Source organism: Crocuta crocuta, unplaced genomic scaffold, assembly GCF_008692635.1.
Source record: "Crocuta crocuta isolate KB4526 unplaced genomic scaffold, BGI_CrCroc_1.0 scaffold7, whole genome shotgun sequence".
NCBI classification, from domain to species: Eukaryota; Metazoa; Chordata; class Mammalia; order Carnivora; family Hyaenidae; genus Crocuta; species Crocuta crocuta.
Window position 1 is genome coordinate 7,237,963 of NW_027531904.1, and position 21,572 is coordinate 7,259,534.

General features: G+C 46.8%; 1 protein-coding gene across 1 annotated transcript in view; it reads right to left on the reverse strand.

The window, feature by feature from the left end:
* Positions 1–17,489, reverse strand: part of CRTC3 (CREB regulated transcription coactivator 3) — a 92,296-nt gene extending 74,807 nt beyond the window's left edge. Inside the window, exons 1-2 of the mRNA XM_077774267.1 lie at positions 17,478–17,489; positions 11,953–12,051 (exon numbers count right to left, since the gene is read on the reverse strand). Coding sequence (XP_077630393.1) covers positions 11,953–12,051; positions 17,478–17,489 — 111 coding nt within the window. The remainder of the gene's footprint in view (positions 1–11,952; positions 12,052–17,477) is intronic.
* Between the last annotated feature and the right edge of the window lie 4,083 nt (positions 17,490–21,572).

Genomic DNA, 21,572 nt, shown 5'->3' on the forward strand with positions numbered 1-21,572 from the left:
ACTCACCCACACAGTCCCCCCTGCGCTGGGCTCTGCCCTAAGACTGTTAGGTACATGAACTCGTTTATTCCTCACAGCAAAACTCTGATGTTAGCATTGCTGCCATTCCCCCCTGCACAGCTGAGGAAACTGAGGCAGTGGGTGACGTTAAGTGATCCGCCCAAAGCCGCACAGCAGGGAGGCAGCGGATTTGAAAATCGGAGTCTCGCCTTCCAGCCATCGTACTGTGTAGACTCGCGGGACTCAAACCCACGAACCATGAGATCATGGCCTAAGCTAAAATCAAGAGTCAGATGCTCGGCCGACTGAGCCACCCAGGCGGCCCTGCCCTAGAGCTTGGATTTGTAAACAAAGCTCATGTTGGCGCGTTTAGTCCTCGCTGCGCTTTCCGCTGTTTCATCCCACAGATGGATTCTCAGAAGTTTCCATCTCTTGCAACTTCTCTGGCACGGAAATGAACTACCGGCACACAAGTGCTCGCTAAAAGCGCTATCTGGAGCCCCGTGCTATGCCTGACCCTCCAGGGCGTGAATAACCAGGAGCATGTGAAGGGCGGAATGAACGTGGCAAAGCTCCAGCCTCCGTGATCAAGTGCCCCTGGGTGCGGATGTTTGTCATTTGGTGTGTGAGGCCGCGGTTCCCTGCCCCCTGCACCATTTCAAAGACCTTCGTTACCCACGGCTAGAGAGTCATGAGTTCTATACTTTCCTCTTTCACTTCGTAAGTCTGCTATTCGATACGTTGCATTAGATTAAGAGGAAGGGAAAAGTACTGCCGAAGTCTGTTTTAAAAATACGGCTACCATAGTCTTGGTCACAGTTCCTATTTTGGGACAGATGTGCATTCCAAAGCTATTAAATAAGCCCCTTTCTGTGTGTCTCACTATTTCCTCAAGCAGAAGAGATGATTTGGGGAGTCAGAAGTCAAAGGTAAACCAGTGAGCAAATCAAACACAGAAATAGTTAAAAAAAAAAAATCATGGTTGCAAAATGCATGCAGTTTGAGGTTCGGACTCCTAAGCAGAATTTAGGGACAAGGTCAGAAAAATGTCATTCTCCAAAAAAGAAACTAAGACATAACATAAAATAGGTATTAGTCATCTGTGGAAATCTTTCCTGGGAATGAAACATGCTAAAATAATGTGTGAACGTCTCCTATCTCTCATGCAGAAGGTCACAGCCCTGTCCCGTTATATCTGCTGGTATGGGGATAAAAGGGTATTGTTCCATGGCTGGCAGAGAGCGTGCTGTGCCCAAGAGCCGCGCTGGCTAAGGTTTATGACCTTGGGAACAAAATTCCTTCCCACTTTTAACTTTTGAGCCGACAATGACTGTGCCACAGAGGCCACGGGGCTGCACCGAATGCGCACACACAACCAGGGGCCGGTGAGGGACTTGGGAAGGAGTCAGCCCTCCCTCCCAGCTTCCTTGGCTCACTCCAGCTCAAAGCCCTTGGTGATGCCTCCATGCCCCCATCATCTATGGGTAAATACGACTGTCCCTATTTTCCATGTGAACAAACAGGCCGAGAGAGGGGAGGGCGTGCCCAGGGTCACAGGCCAGGACACAGGCCCCTCCTGACACCGGAGCCTTCTCCTGGGGAGCGCCCAGCACAAGCAGAGGCTGGCGGCCAGTTCACCCCACGTGTCACTGCCCAAGCTCTAGGGGGCAAAAGAAGTGATGAGGGATGGTCAGGAAATACGAGGAGCCGGGGGCTGAAGGCAGAGACAGACAGACTGCCTGAAGAAGGACAGGTGGTACGAGGGGCAGCTTCAAGGCCTCTGTGGACACTCCCTCATCTGTGACTCAAGACATCACCCTTTGGGATCACTCACGGCTGAGGTCAGGCAGCCTGCTATGGGCGAGGGGCAGTGGTCGGATGCAAGCCACCAACCTTCAGGTCACAGAGCTGGCGGGGCCAAGCGAGGGCTAACTGGGCGGCAATCTTTGCTGGATGGGACGACGTAGTCACTTCTGTTTCCCGCGCCTCATACAGAAGCACCGTAGCAGGTGCTTAAAAAATATGTGCTGACTCTCAACAACAGCCAAAACATGGAAAGCGCCTAAGTGTCCATCAACTGACGAATGGATCAAGAAGATGTGGTTTATCTATACCATGGAATACTACATGGCAGTGAGAAAGAATGAAACATGGATGGATGCTGAGCGCAGTAAGTCAGGCAGAGGAGGACAGATACCATATGTTTGCACGTACAGGGGGATTAGGAGGAACTTAACAGAGGACCACTGGGGAGAAGAAGGGGAAAGTAGTAGGGGAGAGGGAGGGAGGCAAACCATGAGAGACTCTTGAATGCTGAGAACAAACTGAGGGCTGATGGGGGTGGGGGGAGGGGAAGGGGGGTGATGGGCATGGAGGAGGGCACTTGTGGGGATGAGCACTGGGTGTTATATGGAAACCAACTTGACAATAAACTATTTAAAATATATATGTATGTGCTGAATCGTCTACAGCCATACCACCCTGAATGCACACGATCTCATCTGATCTCAGAAGCTAAGCATTGGGCCTGGTTAGTACCTGGATGGGAAATATGTGCTGAATTTATTTATCATTTATCGGCCTGTCAGTTAATGAGAAGTGAAAAGGAAGAGTAGTGAACTGCTCTCTGGAGGGGGAAGGGGGCAGGAGAATACAAAGCCGTCCCCGGGTGGGTGTGTTCATTTGGATGCCCATGTGCTCCGTGTGTGTGCACATGTGTACGCATGTATGCACTCGTGTGCACGTGTGTGTGCATGTGTGTACACGTGCTATCATTCAAGGATGAGCCTTTCCACACAGGCTTTCTGATTAATTGCCGCCTTTCATTGTGAGAAATTCTGCCCACTGGAGATTTGATTTGGCAAGTATTCTTTTTTTTTTTTAATGTTTATTTTGAGAAAGAGAGATTGAGCAGGGGAAGGGCAGAGAAAGAGGAAGAGAGAGAGAGAGAGAGAGAGAGAGAGAGAGAGAGAAGGAGAAAGAGAATCCCAAGCAAGCTCCATGCTGTCAGCACAGAGCCCGATGCAGGGCTTGAACCCACGAACTTTAAGATCACAATCTGAGCCAAAACCAAGAGTGGGACGCTTAACAGACTGAGTCACCCAGGACACCCCCAAGCATCCTCTTTTGAAATGCACGTGCCTCAGAGCCTCAGAGAAGGCTAAAATTTTTTTTGTATGCAATTTAATCTGAATGCTTTTCTTATAATCCAAATAAGCACTTTAGCCAGGGCAGAGAAATCTGCCTGGCTGATGAAGGAGAGGAGGGCGGGCTGGAAGGGGGCGGGGAGGCTGGCCGGGGCCGAGACTGGGTCCCAGAGCTCAGCATGAGGATGCTCCCACCAGGCCAGGAGCCACCAGCCACAGGGCTGTGTGCCTAAGAAAATGAATTCTGAAATTTCATCTTCATTAATTTAAACATAAATAGCCACCTCTTGCGAGTGCCTACCATACATGGAGAGGGTAGGCCTTGGGGTTGTGGGGAGAGAAAATAAGGAGAGGCCTGAACAAAAAGAGTAGAAAGTGGTTAACACAAACTTCCTCCTTCGAAAGTGTCTCTAAGCACTACTTGTGTTAATGACTGACAGTAGATTTGGACATCAGTTTCCAAAGCCCTTCTGCTTATATTCTGCATTCACTAAATCCATGTACCAATGCTCATCAAGTGATCCTCATTATCATCACACAGTTCAGGGAATTCTGTGCTGTGCCTAGGGGGACCCAGGGGTCGGTGGTCTGCAGCCCCTCCAGAGCCTTCACGGTGGCAGCGAGGAACCTCAGCTCTTCCCTTCGGAACGAAGGACACAAGATGTTCATCTACTCATCCTGCCCTACGCAGTCTGCGAGGAGACTCAGTGAGAATCAATCTGTCTTGTTTCATGGCCTAGCTTCTCACCTGCTTGGAGTTCAGCTCCGGAGGCTGGGAATGTCCCTCGTGCCATGGGGTGGGCGGGTAGATCTCAGTGCTCCATCCAAACCCGTTTCTGCCCCCCAGGTCTTCTCAGGCCGTCCCAGCCTTCAGTGAGGACGAGCAGAGCGGCCAGAGCTGAGAGATGAGCTCTGGCTGTAGGAAGTGAAGGTGTCTGGATGATACATGCTGAACTTGTACCCTACTTATGCTACTCCTCTGAAATTCAGAGAAGCAGCTCTCAAGATCTGGCATTCAGATACGTGGACAGGACTGGATTTTCCACATGAGGACACAGGAGGGTTCAAAAGCTGCTAACAGGCTGCTTGAGGATTAAGGGAGCAAAGGCAAAGATTTCAAATAACTTCCTTCTGCCTGTTCAGCCTTGTACCCAGTTAACTGAAATGCTGTCCACGATTTCCTATGGATACATCTTACAAATTCAGAAAACCAGGCACAGGAAGTTAGGGCAAGTGATTTTTTAAAATATTTAATACAAACTTATAAATAAGTATAAATCATCTTAGGCCAGCAGTGCTCCCATGGGATCAAAATGCATGCAAATATGAGTGTTTGAGATGTTTGAAATCTTCCCTAATGACACGTTTTCTAAGAAGTGAACCAGGGGCGCCTGGGGGCTCAGTCGGTTAGGCGTCCGACTTCAGCTCAGGTCATGATCTCAAGATTCATGAGTTCGAGCTCCACATCAGGCTCGGTGCTGACAGCTCAGAGCTGGAGCCTGCTTTGGATTCTGTGTCCCCTCTCCCTCTGCCCTTTTCCCGCTCACTCTCACGCGTTCTCCCTCTCCCTCAAAAATAAACATTAAAAAAATTAAAAAAAAAAAAAAAGAAAGAAAGAAAGTGTACCAGAACATGTGTATGTGTGGATATATCTGTCTCAGGAGGGACTCCTAACTTTCAATAGATTTTCAAAATGAAGGCAATATTCTCTCATGCCTTACTTTTTTTTAAATCCAATTCTTTTAAGTTTCTTAAGTAAAACAACATGTTTTATACATACCTACTTACATATTGTTAAGCTATTATAAATGCAATCTTTTTTTTCCCTTTGTGTATTCTAACTTACCACTGATAACATATGAAATAAAGATTTAAATGTTTGATCAAGTGGCTGCATTTTTAAATTATTGATTACAATTTAGTCAATTATGTTTGAATTCAATTTTTCCCTTTTCCATTTACTGATCAACACACACACACACACACACACACACACACACACACACACACACACGTCCTATGAACAAATAGAGAAAACAACCTAACAGTATGTCCAATGATGAAGGAGCAGGTAAACGGTGGGACATCCGTGTCATAGAATATCGTTAAGTCACCAGAAATTATGCTTTTGAAGACCACTGAAACATGTGAGGAAGTGTTTATGATGTGAGAGAACAAGATACGAAACTACATATGCGGTAAACATGCTGATTTTCTTAAAAATATTTATGGTCTCGGCAAAAAGTACCGAAAGAGAAAGCCACAGCGTGAAGAGGGATGTTACCTGTTTTCTGCGTATCTGGGCATGATTCAAGTTTCATGTGCTGAAGTGACAGAGCAACAGATCATCAAAAGCAAAAACTCCGTGGGGCGCCTGGGTGGCTCCCTCAGTGAAGCATCCCACTTCAGCTCAGGTCATGATCTCACAGTTCATGGGTTCGAGTCCCACATCAGACTCTGTGCTGACAGCTCAGCCTGCTTCAGATTCTGTGTCTCCCGCTCTCTCTCTCTCTGCCCCTGACCTGCTCACACTCTGTCTCTCTCCCTCTATCTCTCTCTCAAAAACAAACATTAAAAAAAAAAAAAAGCAAAAACTCCTAGAAAAATGAGGAGATGAGCCCCAGACAACAATAGCCCCAAAGCGTTTTGTGAAGATTAAATCACCTACACAAAGTTTAATGAAGTGTATGGTTCACAGCATGTCCTCACTAAATAAATGCTGGCTATTATCAATAGTATTTTAGATTAATATTACTACTGATGTTTTCCATTTGTTGGAATTTGACTGATAACAGTATCTTTTGCTAGTAATTTTTTTTAAGAATCCTATAAAATTTTGAAAAGAAAGCCATGAAAACTGAACTAGCAGCCAAAGAAGTTCTGCTCTTCTCCCATACTTACTGTGCACATTCAAGGCCTCATTATACGCTCTCACATGGGCAGCAGGCCTCAAGGAAATCGCCGGCCTGGACCTGGCCCTCCATGCCTTTACTGCCATGCAGCACGGCTTTCTCCCTTTGGCTATCAGATTGTTCCCTGAATTAGCTAGAACTTTTAAACCCTCAATTATCAACAAGATGATGCAATTTTGTTAAAATGAGGTAATCACGAATGTAAAAAGCGCCATGAGTTTTTAGTGATGCAATCAGAAAGGACAAGGCAGGTTGCACAGAGGCTAGGAGACGCTGCAAGCACGGCCGGATGGCCGGACCCCCACAGACTGAAGCCCCCTCTGCAGCCACCTGACGGCCGGGCCCCTCACCGGGCGGTGCCGTAGCTGTGAGGCAGGCTGGGCCCAAGCTGCAGAACGGCTGGTTCTCCCCTAACCCAGAGACGCAGGCCGAGCCTTCGGAGAAGACAGTGCCACCTCCTCCTCTAGGCCTTCGGGGCACAGACCCCAGGCCCTGCCTAGAGCCCTGACTCCAGCCACCCCCCCACTGACGGCCCGCCCCTTGCTGAGGACCATCAGGGACAGCCGGAGAAGCCAGGTCTGGTTTGCACATCCGATGCGCTTCTGTTCTCTGTAAAACGGCCCAACGTGTTAAAGGAAAAGAATGTGTTTGAGATCTTCCACTGGGATAGAAAACTGCTCTGTCGCCAATATTAAAACAGTACTGTGGTGACCGAACTAACGTTGTAGTAACGATCAAGTATGATAATGGATGGGAAAACATCTGGTAAACTCCAAATGATCTACAGACATAAAAGGGAGAGAACTGCGTCTAAGTAAATAATTATAAGCAACTTAACTCGAATCAAAATTTGTGCTTCTGCACCACGTTTATGGGTTGGGAGACTCATTATCATTGAGATGTCAATTCTCTCCAACCTGATATCAGATCGCATGCAACCCCGTCTAATTCCCAGCAGGCTTTCTCTGTACAAATCGACAAACTGACCCTGCAGTGCTATGGATGAATGAAGGAACTACAATAAACCACACAACATTTTAAAAAAGAGCAAAGTTGGAAGACTCTCACGATCGGATTCCAAGCCTGCCTGTAAAGGTAAGGCTTTCAATCAAGACTGGGTGGTACGAGGGCACCCGGGTGGCTCAGCAGGTTAAGCGTCTGACTTCAGCTCAGGTCATGATCTCACGGTTCGTGAGTTCAAGCCCTGCACTGGGCTCCCTGCTGTCAGTCCAGGGAACCTTCTTCAGGTCCTCTGGCCCCCCTCTCTCTGGCCCTCCACAGCTTGCTCTCTCTCTCAAAAATAAACATTAAAAAATAATAATAATATACCATTACACATGCACTAGAATGACAAAAATCTTTTAAACTGCAATCCCACCACCTCACAGCCATCAGGACGATGACTATAAAACAAACAGAAGCAGAACACAAGTGTCGGGGAGGTCGTGGACAAGCCGGAACCCCCGTGCACTGCTGGGACAGAACGTAAAACGGTGCAGACACAACGGAAAACGACAGAGCTGGTACTCAAAATGTTTAAAATCAAATTACCACCTGATCCAGCAAGGCCCTCCCGAGTGTGCCCCCAGAAGAACTGAAATCAGGGTGTCTACGAGACATTTTCACACCACTGTTCGCAGAGGCTTTATTCACAGCAGCCTGGACACAGAAGCAACCCAATGTCCGTGACAGGTGAACAGATATACAAAGCGTGCTCTCTACATGCAACAGAATACTACTGTGCCTTAAAAAGGAAATCTTGTCACGTGCCACCATATGGATGACCCTCAAGGACGCCGCGCTAAGTGAAATAAGCCAATCGGGAGAAGACAAGTACTGGAGGATTCCACTTACAGGAAGCGCCCGGAGTACTCAAATCCATAGAGGCGGAAAGTAGANGCTTTAGTTTTGTAAGATGGAAAGTTCTGGAGACTGGTTGCCCAACCACGGGAATATACTTGACACTACTGAATTGTACGCTTAAAAACAGTTACGATGGTAAATTTTATGTTGTGTTTTTGTCACCATTAAAAAAACCCACTGAAATATTGGAGTACAAAGTGCTGGAAAGCAGGGCAGAATCGCTGGCACCCTCCCGTACCCTGCCGGTGGGAATGTGAAACAGCACAGGCGCGCTGTAAAACAGTTTGGCAGCTTCTTGTAAGGTTGAAGCTATGCTTGCCATGTGCCCCGGCAGTTCCGCTCCAGGGATTTACACAGAAACTATACGTGAATACCTTTGTGCACAACTGCCAAAGTATGGAAGTAATCCAAATGCCCGTTAACTGATGGGTGGATAAAGGAACCCTAGCGCCCATATAATGGAATAAAAAGCAATAAACTCCAGATAAATGCAATGCAGGGAGTTAAGTTCCCCTGAAAAGATAAGGTTAAGTACCTGTGAATGTGATCTTATTTGGAAACAGAATCTTTGCGGATATAATCAAACTAAATGGGGTCATACTGGATTCGAGTGGGCCCCTGACCCAGTGACAGTATCTTTAAAAAAGAAGGGCGGGGGGCACCTGGGTGGCTCAGTCAGTTAAGCGTCCGACTTCAGCTCAGGTCACGATCTCACGGCTCGTGGGTTCGAGCCCTGCGTCGGGCTCTGTGCTTACAACTAGCTCAGAGCCTGGGGCTGCTTCAGATTCTTTGTCTCTCTCTCTCTCTGACCCTCCCCTGCTCACGCTACCTCTCTCTCTCTCAGAAATAAACGAAACATTAAAAATAACAATAATAATAGAAGAAACAGAATCAGAGAACCTCAACTGTTTAAAAAAAAGAAGGGGGAGGGAGCTTTGGACCCGGAGACACATACAAACAGGGAAGAAGGTCTGGCAGAACAGAGGCAGAGGCTGGAGTGAACGGCGATGGGCCAAGGGGCCCCTGGGAACCAACAGAAGCCAGGAAGAGGCAAAGAAGGACCCTTCCCTAGAGCCTTCCGAGAGCAGGGTCCCACTGACACCTTGAGCTCGGACCTCTAGCCTCAGGACTGCAGGCGAAGAAATGTCTGCTGCCATAAGCCACCCAGCTCACGGCGCTTTGTAACCGCAGCTCTGGAAAACTCACACATGCACAATGCAGACGCTTCTCAACGCAATCTGCTCAGTGAAAGAAGAACTCGTAAAATTGCATGCTTTTGTTTCCCTTTAGAGGATACCCTGGGACAGGCAAAGCGACAGAGCAGTGGTTTCCAGAGGCTGGAGGTGGGGGCGTGGAGCCAGATCACAAAGGGACATGAAGGAACTTCTGGGGGATGACAGAACTGGTCCGAATCCTGACTACGGCGGTGATTATACACCACGGAACTGTATGCCTAAGACAGGTCAATTGTATTACAGGTAAATTACACTTCAAAAAAGTTTACTTAAAAAAAAAAAAATGCCTGGGGGTGCCTGGTTGGCTCAGTCAGCGGAGCATGTGACTCTTGATCTCCGGGTCATGAGTTCAAGCCCTACCACTGGGTGTGGAACCTGCTTAAAATTAAAAAAATTTTTTTTTAAATCTGTGTTCCTGGGATTCCTTTTTCTTCTCAGTTTGTCAAGAATCCCAGGAAGGAGGCCTCTATTGGCCCGACCGGGGATAATGTGGGCAGCAAAGTAACAGTAATAGAGACTCTAACACAGTGAATTAAAGAAGCCACAAAACCAGATAAACAGAAATAAATAAAAAGATGTAAGGAAGTTTGATCAGGAGCAGGATAAAGTATCTCCTCACAAAGCATCTATTCATCACAAAGGGGAAGGAAAACTTTAATGCGAAGAAGCTGGGCACATGCCACCTTCACGGATCGAAGTGAACACCGTTAGTAGCAGGACAGATGAAAATCACCCCCTCAAGGGGATACAGCAAGAGGGTCACTTCCATGCCATTCCCACCAAAACCACACGTCAGACAAACCCCAACTGGGGATATTCTACAAAATTCCTGGCTGGTGGTCTTCGAAAGTGGCCAGGTGACAAAAGTAAAAATAATAAAATAAAATAATACACATTTTTAAGTGTCAAAGATAAAAGACTAAAAACCCATTCTAAACTGAAGGAGACAGAGGACAATAACTAAACACATGTGAGTCTGAACCAGATCCTTTTGCTAGAAGGGCCATAATAGGCCATGTGGTGAAACCACACGCAAACGGGGTCTGGGGAGCAGATGGCAAGAACATGCCACTGCTCATTTTCTGATTTTGATGGCTCCGTTTTGGTTATGAGGGACAACATCCTTGCTTAAGGAGAATACACAGTGAAATATTTTGGGTTGATAGAGGATCAGGTTAGCAACTTATCCTCTCAAGGGGTAAAAAAAAAAAAAAAAAAAAAAAAGTGGGGCGCCTGGGTGGCTCAGTCAGTTAAGCATCCAACTTCAGCTCAGGTCATGATCTCATAGTTTGTGAGTCTGAGACCTGCATCAGGCTCAGTGCTGACTGCTCAGAGCCCAGAGCCTTTGGATTCTGTGTCTCCCTCTCTCTCTGCCCCTCCCCAGCTCGCACTCTGTCTCTATCAAAAATAAAATAAAAACATAAAAAAAATTTAAGTTATTTGTACTGAACTTTCAATTTTTCTGTAAATTTGTGATTGTTTCAAAGCAAAGAAAGTATCCAAAGAAAGAATCCTAAGAAAGTCAAGGGCTCTTACTCCGTCCTATTCATTCCCCGTGGCCACAGGACAGGGGCAGGCTAGGAAGTTCTATAAAGTACCACAAAACCAGGATCTCAGACACAGCAAACCAAACCAAAACCAAACCAAAACACTCAACAGTGTTCTATTTTCAGAAGCATGAAACCCAGCATAAAGCACAGATCCACTTCATCTGGATACCGAACAATCCAATGGCCCCATGTAGAAGATCATGTGATCTATAGAGGTAGATGCCCCAAAGTGGGCAACACTACAGCGAGATTCCAACGTCAATATAGTAAAAACAAGACTCCAGTGTAATAAGGTACAACATGTTATACTGTACTTTTTCTAATAACCATCATATTTAAGAGCTCCTATTAGCACTCTCAAAATGAAAGTCTCTATTTTAAATAATACTTTCGCCTTATGGGACATCATCAAACAAGTGAACCCGGCTTTTACAACAAAGAAAGAAGACAGTACTTTGACAATCGAGAGGCATCCAAATAAACAACTTTCGTTCTGTCTCAAGGTTTATATTCCAGCTTTAACACCAAATCTTAAATTGTCTAATTAGACAGGCTCCTGATTTCTCAGAGACTAGGGTATCTAAGTTAAGTCTCCCCTGGATCTTAACAACAGTATCGCATACCATTGTCTGAAGTATCAATTCCACACTGTTTTGAACAAGACTCCCCACCGACAGGAGTGATGAACGCACCTGTGACACTGCACTAATCTAAGTGCAAAGGAGACCACGTATCTGTGCCTTCGATCCGTCCTGTCCAAGATGGCAGAAGACCACCACATGAAGGCAGTGAACTTGGTGAGTCTGAACGCAGATGGGCAGTAAGCACACAACACCCACCAGATTTCAAAGACTGACTTAAAAAAGAATGTGAAACATCTCCTTTGTGTTTGTTCCACTGCTTTTATGTTGAGATAGTATTTCTGAGATACTGGTTAAATAACGAAGACATTTAAATAATATTAAAATTACACCTGTTTCTTTTTCTTTACTGCAGCTATTAGAAAGGTTTGAATTATATGTGTGGCTCATGGCACGGTTCATGGTTCTATGGGACAGTGCAGCCTTAAACCACTAGCTCGTGAGATAACACTATCTCATGCTGCGGAAGCCAGGAGAAAGAATGGTGGACTTCCCAAAAGAACACTGAACTCCAGCCTTCGAGATCTAATCTTTTTAAGGACAACCTTTTTTTTTTTTTTTTTTACACCCATTGCAGGCTGAAGGAAGGAAAGATCTGGTGGTACCTGGAACTCCGGTGCACTGCTCCGTAGCTGGCTCACGTTTGGTAGGGATCCTCCATGGTACTGTGTAAGGCGGAGCTGCTGAAGCTTCTGGAATTGGACCTGAAAACAAAGAGATTTCAAGGCAGTTAAGAGAGGACAGCAAAGATCTGGAAGGAGCATCAGTGTCTGTTGTTCTGTAGCAAATAGGCTCAAGGGCAAAAGTCTTGGTTTCAATTTCTTTTCTACCTTTTTCTATCTAAAACCTTCAGGTTTCGGGTGCCTTCTGATTTTTTTTTTTTGGGGGTAATATTCCACAGTATGTACATCCAGTTAATCCTTTTTTTAATGTTTATTTATTTTTGAGACAGAGAGAGACAGAGCATGAGCGGGGGAGGGGCAGAGAGAGAGGGAGACACAAAATCCAAAGCAGGCTCCAGGCTCCGAGCTGGCAGCACAGAGCTTGACGCAGGGCTTGAACTCACAAGCCATGAGATCATGACCTGAGCCGATGTCGGACACTTAACTGACTGAGCCACTCAGGTTCTCCAATCCTTTTTTTTTTTTAATGTTAGAGGGAGGGAGACAGAGGTTCTGTGCTTACAGCAGAGAGCTCGATGTGGGGCTCAAACCCACAAACTGTGAGATCATGACCTGAGCAGAAGTTGGACACTTAACCGACTGAGCCACCCAGGCGCCCCACTTTCTGATTTTTGATTAGCCTGTTTTGGGGAAGGATTCACCCATGTTCCAAATGTCTCGTGCACTGTAATAGTAAGCTCTTCGCAAGGTCTTTGAATATGTGTGTAGGTGTGCAGGCACAATCTTTTAACAGCAGTAAAAGAATTTCTTAAAGGAAAACTAAGCCACACTCTGTGAGTCTAACTATTTTCCCTTTTACATGCTCTTCTCCAGTCTCCATCTCCATGTGTGATAGCTGCATAGTGGTAATCATCAGCTACGATCTTGCAGGCCCACATCTGAAATCTTTTCTATAATATTAACCTTTTTGAACGGCCATATCACATTTCTTCTTTTGCATTATGTCTTTAGATGCATGCCAAAGAGTGGGTACTAAGTCTCTGGGTACGGGCCTTTAGACGGCCCTCAGTACAGAATGCCACAATGATTTCCCACGGGGTAGCCCACGTGTATGTGAGAAAACTGTTCCACATACAAAACTCACTAATGGTGAAGGTCATCATTAACTGGGCAAATGTGGAGGCCAATTCGACAGGTATCAAACGGCACCCCACTGATTTCACGCGCCTTTTCCTCTGCAAGCTCTTCCTTGCGTCATAGTCCCAAAGGCAATGAACTGGTTACAGTTCTTGGAAACCCCAAGGTGGTCCAATTTGGTCTGTAAGGGTTCTGTTTCTAAAAGAATAAATGACCTCTGTGGTTATATAACCCTTGGCGCTTAGAATTCATGTAGAGAAGACACAGTAGGTGGGAACCCTCAAGCAGGGTTTTACCCTTTCATTATGAGGCCCTTTGTCTAATAATAATGACAAGTACCAGATGCTGTCCTCATGTGCTTTGCCCCTTTCATCCCTAACTCTTTCTGCAACCACCAAGCCCATATTATCCTGCTTTTACAGATAAAGTTTTTTTTATCGCCCAAGTCAGGCTCTGAGCTGACAGTGTGGAACCTGCTTGGGATTCTCTCTCTCCCTCTCTCTCTGCCCCTCTCCTGCTCACTCTTTTAGTTTTTTTTAGTTTTTTACAGGTTTTGTTTAGTTTTTACATTTATTATGAAAAATTTCAAATATACACAAAATAGACATGGGTACAAGGAAAGCCCATCTATCCAGCTCCCACGATTATCCAAATCCAGTCTTGATTGACCTCTGCCAGCTCCACGACTCAGGCCGCCCCTCACCGACAGAAATCCAAACGTCGTATCATTCCATATTTCAACATGCATTCCCAAAAGATAAAAGCCTGTATCTGGTTGGACATTTTAAAGGCATACAAAACCCTTTGGTGGCCTTAACTTCCTTATACCCACAATATTCACTTTCTCAAACATACTGCACTGGGAGACAGCTGTAATCTAGTCATCAAAACCCAGATCTGAGCGCCAAGACACAGTGAGCCTTTTCCATCTATCAGCTGAGTTACAAGAATAAAGTCTCTGCTTTTGATCTTAACATTCTCGAAACTCTTCCAAGAAGCACTTGACTCTCTATCCTCGATAGTCTCTAGGCCAGACTCTTGGACCTCTTGATCTAAAGCCTTTGATTCCTTCTTCCGTCAATCCATCCATTTATTCACTTACACAAAAACTCTGAACTGTGTGTCACCGCACCAGGCACAGTTTTACCAAGATGAGTATGTGCCAAAGTACTCGCCTACAGAGAGGGCTCACGAAGGCTTTGACTCTTGCGCGAAAGCCTCAACGCTTCAACAACGCTTCAACGAGCTAAGTTCTGAATCTAGCTAGAGGCATGCCTCGCACTGAGCCTCAGGCCCTCTCACCATCTCCCACGGTGGGTCCCCAGCCCCAAGCGCCTATTACGGCCTTCAGAGACTTCGTGCCACAGTAAAGAGAACTGGGTTTGGAGTTCGGAGGCCTGGCTGTGTGACCCGAAGCTCCCACGTGGTTGGGTAAACTATTCTGCCGTCTACTTCACAGAGACGATGTGTGGATTGAGAGAACAGACATGACAGTGGGATAGAAAATGTAATGCTCTGGACAACCTCTCAAAGAATTATCATCACTGTTGATAGTCTCAACTACCTCCTAAACCCGTGAGTAACTTTGCTATTTTCCTCTTTTGAAATCCAGAGTCAATGATTTAGAAAGAGCCTTGGAGACTGTCTTCAACACCATAATGCTCACTGATGATGAAAATGAGCACCAAAGAATGAGTAGCCTAAGGCAGAGGTCACACACTGGCAGGCCAGGGTCCACGTTTGGCCTAGAGGGTTCTGGTGGACCCACAGGATACTGACCCACTCAATACTTTAAACATTCACTTTCCCACTGGAAGACTGTATAAACATCTGGATTTCCATCTTCTCTTGGCTGAAAGATCAAACAACGCTGAGTGCGCGTTTTTGTGTGGCCACAATGCACGCAGCTGAGAAGCGACCGCCCCCCTACACAGGGCTTGGGTTATCGTGTTTGCCCAAGACCTCACGGCACCCTGCCATTCCTCGACTGTGGCCCAAGATCGGCTACCACTTACCTCATTCCTTTTCCGGACACGCCTCACCCTGTAGGTTAGCGGCCTCTAGCTTACAGTTACACGCTTGGGTGGACTGCCCTTCTACATCTGTATGAAACGAGAGCCAAGTCTCCTAACAATCAGTCCCAAACAAAACCCCAGTGGGCCTTCTTATAGAAACTGACAAAAGAATCCTAAAACTTACAGATGTGCAAATGTCCAACCTATAGTAGTCAAAGCAATTTTTAAAAAGAGCAAAGTAGGGGTACGTGGGTGGCTCAGTCAGTTAAGAGTCTGACTTCGGCTCAGGTCATGTTCTCATGGTTTGTGGGTTCGAGCCCCACGTCGGGCTCTGTGCTGACAGCTCAGAGCCTGGAGCCTGCTTTGGATTCTGTGTCTCCCCCTCTCTCTCTCTGCCCCTCCCCCACTCATGGTCTATCTCTCTTTCTCTCTTTCAAAAATAAATAAACATTAAAAAAAAATTTAAAGAGCAAAGTTGGAAGACTGAAGTTACCTCACTTCAAGACTTACTATAAAGCAGTGCTACTGCCACGCAGTGTGCTACTGTCAAAGAGAGAGCCGTGTAGAGCAAGAAAACAGAAGGGTCCAAAAATAGACCCACACAATATATGGCCAATTGACTTTTTTTTCCAATTGATTTTTGACAAAAGGATCATAGCAGTTCAATGTGGAAAGCATTTTCAACACATGCAGCCAAGCAGGGCAATCATTTCCCCGGGGCGGGGGGGTGGCGGGGGGAAGCAGCGGAGACACACTCAGCGGAACAGCCATATTGAAATCCCAGCTCCGTCACTAACCAGCCATGCAAGCGCACCTCTCAGGCCTGTTTGCTCATCTGCAAACTAAAGATTATTCTAGACATGCATTCCATAGGGTCTTTGTGAAAACCATAGGCGATAATGAATGTAAAGGAGTCAGCACAGTTCCTGGCAAACAGACAGCACTCAATATTAGCCCCAATCCAGTATGTCTGGTCTTCACTCCCGCCTTAGAGGCCTTGCTGCTTACAGAAGACGTCTAATATTTGTTTGCTTTTGACATAAAAATTATTCTCCCCAAACATTCAAGCTAAATGAATGCTCCAGGCTGATGGGCCGTGTTTACCCTGTGGTTTCTCAGCCCTACAAGAGGTCCTCAATGCCTCACAGCCTCCTTTCCAACCAGGACCCTGTGAATGCAGTGGCTCCCGCCAAGATCACCAGCGACCTCCCCTTGACTGGACCAAAAGACACGTCCCTCATCATGTCAGACTGAGTCAGCAGCACTGGGCTCAGCTGCCTTTCTCGCCTTCCCCTCTGGTTGCTCTTCAGTCTTCTTATGCCAGCTCCCCTGCCCCACCTTCCCTGTAAGCCCCCGGGGCTTCTCCTGGCCCCCTCTCCGCCTTTCCCTCCACAGCAGGCCTCACACACCATATGCCTGCAGGTGCTACGTGCAGAAGAGAGGGGAAGTGGCCGGCGCTGCCGTGAGGAGCACCATAGGGAGCGGTGCAGACTGTGGCAAAGAGCGTGTCCATGCCCTTCCTAGTGGGGGAGGCCACAGCACGGCTCCAGGCAGAAATGTACAGTGAGTGTGGTTAGAAGATTTCATTTTTCAAAATAAGCTGGAATCCGGACTTTCATGTAAAATCCCACATTCATTGTTGGTTCCGATTCTTCTTCTTTTTTTTAAACACATTCCGGGGGCACCTGGGTGGCTCGGTTGGCTAAGCATCCGACTCTGGCTCAGGTCATGATCTCGTGGTTCATGAGTTCAAGCCCCGCAATGGGCCCAGCACTGACCATGGGGCAGAGCCTGCCTGGGATTCTCTCTCTCCCCCCCTTGCTCTCTGCCCCTCCCCCATTCGTGCATGCACTCTCTCCCTCTCAAAATAAATAAACTTTAAAAAAAAAAAAAGACACATTTGGGCACACATATACCCTTCTACCCGTGCAAGGATCAAATTAGAATTTAGTTCACCAATTTGCAAGACGTGTTCTAGAAATTCTTCCTAGGTGGCTGAATCTACTACCACAACTACACGCCAAAGGTCCCCATACTTCTATCAGTGGTCCACACTCCCCATGTACGGAGACCCTCATGTGGCTTCAGGACCATGTGAACAACTGCCTGCCGGCCCGGCTCTACTTCCGTGCCTCACAGGCACCTCACCCTCACCGCCTCCTGACCCTGAAGCCTCTGCCCCCACCTTGCTTGCTCCCATGCCCCCCTTTATAGAGGATACGCTGAAATGGCTCAAGTCTGAAAGCTGGGGATCAACCACCCACCATGTCTCGTCATTTCCAGCTCCTAAGTATCGATCTGTTCACCTCTCTGCCTCCCTCTTGCTCCTCCCTAGTGTCAAGGCCATCCTCACACCTCCTGGACCATCACGACCTCCAAATGCTTTCTCCGCCACCTTCTCCTCTGTTCTATCCACCACTCTGGAGCCAGAGGCATCACAAATCGCCTCTACTTCAACCCCTTCCTTGACTTGCCACTGTCCTTAGTATCAAGTCCCAAATCCTGTCTCCACAAGCTGGTCCCTGTGAACGCCTCATCTCAAATCACCATCTCTGTCCCCTGGCTGAGCCTCTGTTCCCTACACCTGAAACATTCTCCCTCCCTCAACACACAAGCACATACCCTCAAATGGCTTCCCCACCCCACTGATCTCTTAGGCCACTAGAGGGGGGAAGGACGCCCTACCGTCTGCTCCCAGAGCTACACCTGCTTCCCCTCCCGCAGTATTCACCAAAACGTGTCCTGACTTGTCAAAGGAACATCTTCTCCATTAATCCCGAAAGTCCACAAGGAGACTGTTTTGCTTGCTCGCTACTATATGCCCAGTGTGCATCCTAAACCCCGACACACACGAGGGATGCAATAAGCACTTGATGAACAAATTAACAAGATTTTTGAAGCAAAGCACCAAGTCTTCACCTCCATCCCCCACCCCATTAACCGTGGTGGGGACTCCAGTACTGACCAATGAATGAATGGACAAAGGAACAGCCTCTTTCCAGGCATACCTGCCTCCGCATTTTAATCCTTCGTACCATCCCAAGGACCACCACAAAAGTAATCCTCCTAGAACATTCTCCTCTCCAAATAGTCCCACTGCTTCCTAATAAGGCTGAGCCCCCAGTTACAGTGAAACGTTCTCCATAATCTAGTCTATCCCACCTACTAGGCAAACAGGATTTAACGCCAACTCGAAGGACTGGCTCTGATAATGCAGAGAATGCCTTGGAGCCCAACACAGGTTCAGAGAGGAGAGGATACCTAGATTCACTACTGATGTCTGCCATGCGCTGATAATGGAAAGTCAGTATATCTGCCATCCAGTGACCAATATGAACTAGATGGATTCTTCCCCATCTGGGATCTTTGGGCCCTTGGAGGTTTACAGATATACGTCTGGGGAATCTAAGAGTTCTCTATGAGAAGTGTCTAGTTTTATAAATTTCACTAGGAAAATAATCCTTAAAATTTTTAAATAAGCAAATATCAATTGGCAAATTCAGTGTTATCATTTGCCTTTGTGTTAATAAACACATTGGACCTGGGATGCCTCACTAGCTGTTTGTAGAACATGCAACTCTTGATCTCCGGGTTGTGAGGTCAAGCCCCAGGTTGGCATAGAAATTACTTTTGAAAAATTTTTAATATATATTAAAAAAATAAACACAGTGGACCCAAGTAGTATTACTTTCCCTGAAAACTGGTACCAGAGAAAGAACACAGGAGGAACTAACATGTAAATGATGTACTGTCCCAGGTAAAGGGCAAAGTGACATAATTCTGTAGTGATCAGAACAGGGAAAAGAGGTGGGTGAACTGGGTATCCCATGGGGCACACCTGATCAGCCTTGCTAAACCCAAGAAAATCTGAACTGTTAGGGGTTAGCATCATATTCATACTGGGAGCTTTAACTGAGTTCAGCAAATTAGCATTTGTCACATCAAATTAATGATGTTAATTTGAATTTGCTGCATTTTTAATATCGAGTGAATTTATTTTGTCCATGTCTCTTAGTTATGGTTAAACCACAGCTATAATCAAAGAGCTTTACGTACAAGTTTGTGTTTAAATATACTTATGTAACATAACCAAACTCATTTAAATGAACATTGAGGATCTGTGAAAAAAAAATCTGCCTTAAAACGTCCATACAGGGACGCCTTGGTGGCTCAGCTGGTTGACCGACTCCTGGTTTCAGCTCAAGTCATGATCTCACGGTCTGGTTTGCGCTGAGAGCAAGGAGCCTGCTTAGGATTCTCTCTCTCAGTCTCCCTCTGCCTCTCCCCTGCTCTTGCACATGCATTCTCTCTCAAAATAAATACATAAACTTAAAAAAACAAACAAACAAAAAGAGTCTACATATTACTCATGGCTTCATCTATCAGGAATCCTTTATTTTTATTATTATTATTTTTTAAAAGTAATCTCTACACCCAACATGAGGCCGGAACTAACAACACTGAGTTCAAGAGTCGCAGTCTCCGCCAACTGAGCCAGCCAGGCGCTCCTATCAGGAATGCTTTAAAGAGGATTCATGGGGGCACCTGGGTGGCCCAGTCGGTTAAGCATCTGACTTCGGCTCAGGTCATGATATCACGGTTCGTGGGTTCGAGCCCCACATCGGGCTCTGTGCTGACAGCTCAGAGCCTGGAGCCTGTTTCAGATTCTGTGTCTCCCTCTCTCTCTGACCCTCCCCTGCTCACGCCATGTCTCTCTCTCAGAAACAAATAAAAACACAAAAAATTTTTAAATAAAAATAAAAAAGAGGATTCATGAACCGGATGAGAGATTGGATCAACCCCAGCTACACGGACATGCAGAGTGCATGTATCTGTACACACACACTCTATGGATCTGAACAACACACAACAGTATTAAGCCTCAGCTTTCACCCAACCATTCTCCATGTGCTCTCAGCTCATCAGCCTCATCCCTGGGTCTAACCAAGGTCACACATGTATGTGCCTGTGGAAACCAGGCGGGTAATAAATGAGGGAAGCCAGTCAGGGCATGAGAAAAAAATTTACTGAAATCCTCGGCCTTCTTTCTCTCTCTGTGTATTTTTCTTAGCATAAAAATGTAAGAAATATTTCATTTCCCTTTCACTTCACGAAAAGAAAACACCATCAAAAATATACGTGGCAAACAACACCTAGCTTTGGCGTGGGAGCTCATGACGGGGTGTGGTGTGAACCTGACCAACTGGGGAAGCCCAGCTCGTTGAGGGGCAACCACCGCCCAGCTCCAGCTGGCAGCTGTCATATGGGGATTCAGGATGGCCGCTTCCAGCTCTCCTAACTTTAAATACAGAAATAGAGATAGAAGGGCGCCTGGGTGTCTCTGTCCGTTAAGCATCCAACTTCAGCTCATGATCTCGCGGTGGGTGAGTTCGAACCCTGTGTTGGGCTCTGTGCTGACAGCTCAGAGCCTGCAGCCTGCTCTGGATTCTGTGTCTCCCTCTCTCTCTGCCCTTCCCCTACTCATGCTCTGTCTCTCTCACTCTCAAAAATAAAAAAGAAATTTAAAAAAATAGAAATAGAAACATATAGGAATGGAAAGAAGAAAAGGAGAAGGGGACTGGGGAAGGAGGGAAGAAGGGAGAGAAGAAGGAAAAGAAAAAAAAGACAGAGAAAAAGAAAGGGGGGAAAAAAGGAAGGTTCTTTGAAAGAAGAAAAAGAGAGAAAGGAAGAGGAAGAAAAGGAAAAAAGAAAGAAAAAAGAAAAAAAAGGAGAGGAAGGAAGGGGAAAAAAGGAAGAGCAAGAAAAAAAAAAAAGATTTATTTTATATGAAAATCTCCCAAGTAAAAAGTTCTGGTAACAGGGGCGCCTGGGTGGCTTAGTCACTTAAGCATCCGACTTTCGCTTAGGTCATGATCTCGAGGTTCGTGGGTTCGAGCCCCGCGTCGGGCTCTGTGCTGACTGCCAGCTCGGAGCCTGGAGCCTGTTTCAGTCTGTGACTCCCTCTCTCTCTGACCCTCCCCTGCTCACGCTGTCTCTCTCTCTCTCTCTCTCTCTCTCTCTCCTAGAAATAAATAAAAATTCAAAAAAAAAAAGTTCTGGCAACAGCTTCAACAAGTTTTCCCAAACAGTGTACTGGCCAAAAGAACAACGTGTCTGCAGCCGAAGCGAGCGGGGACCCGCAGCGCAGCCGCTCGGCCCTCAGCTGCGCCGCCAGCCCGCCCCCCGCCCCGCATCCGCGGATCCTCCCCGGCGCTCGCGATGGTCCTTCAAGGTCAGCATTCGGGAGCCTCAAGGCCTGGCCGGCTCCCGCTGACCCTCCTCCCCGCGGCCCTGCGCGGACACTCCCCTTGGCTCTCCATCCTCCACTGCCTCACTCCACGGTTTCCCAACCTCCGGGTGTTTGTCGCGGCCCGCGCCTTACTCATTCCGCCTGGACCCTCCTCCGTCACCAGCGACGCCGTGCACCTTGCCGGTCCTCCGAGCACATCC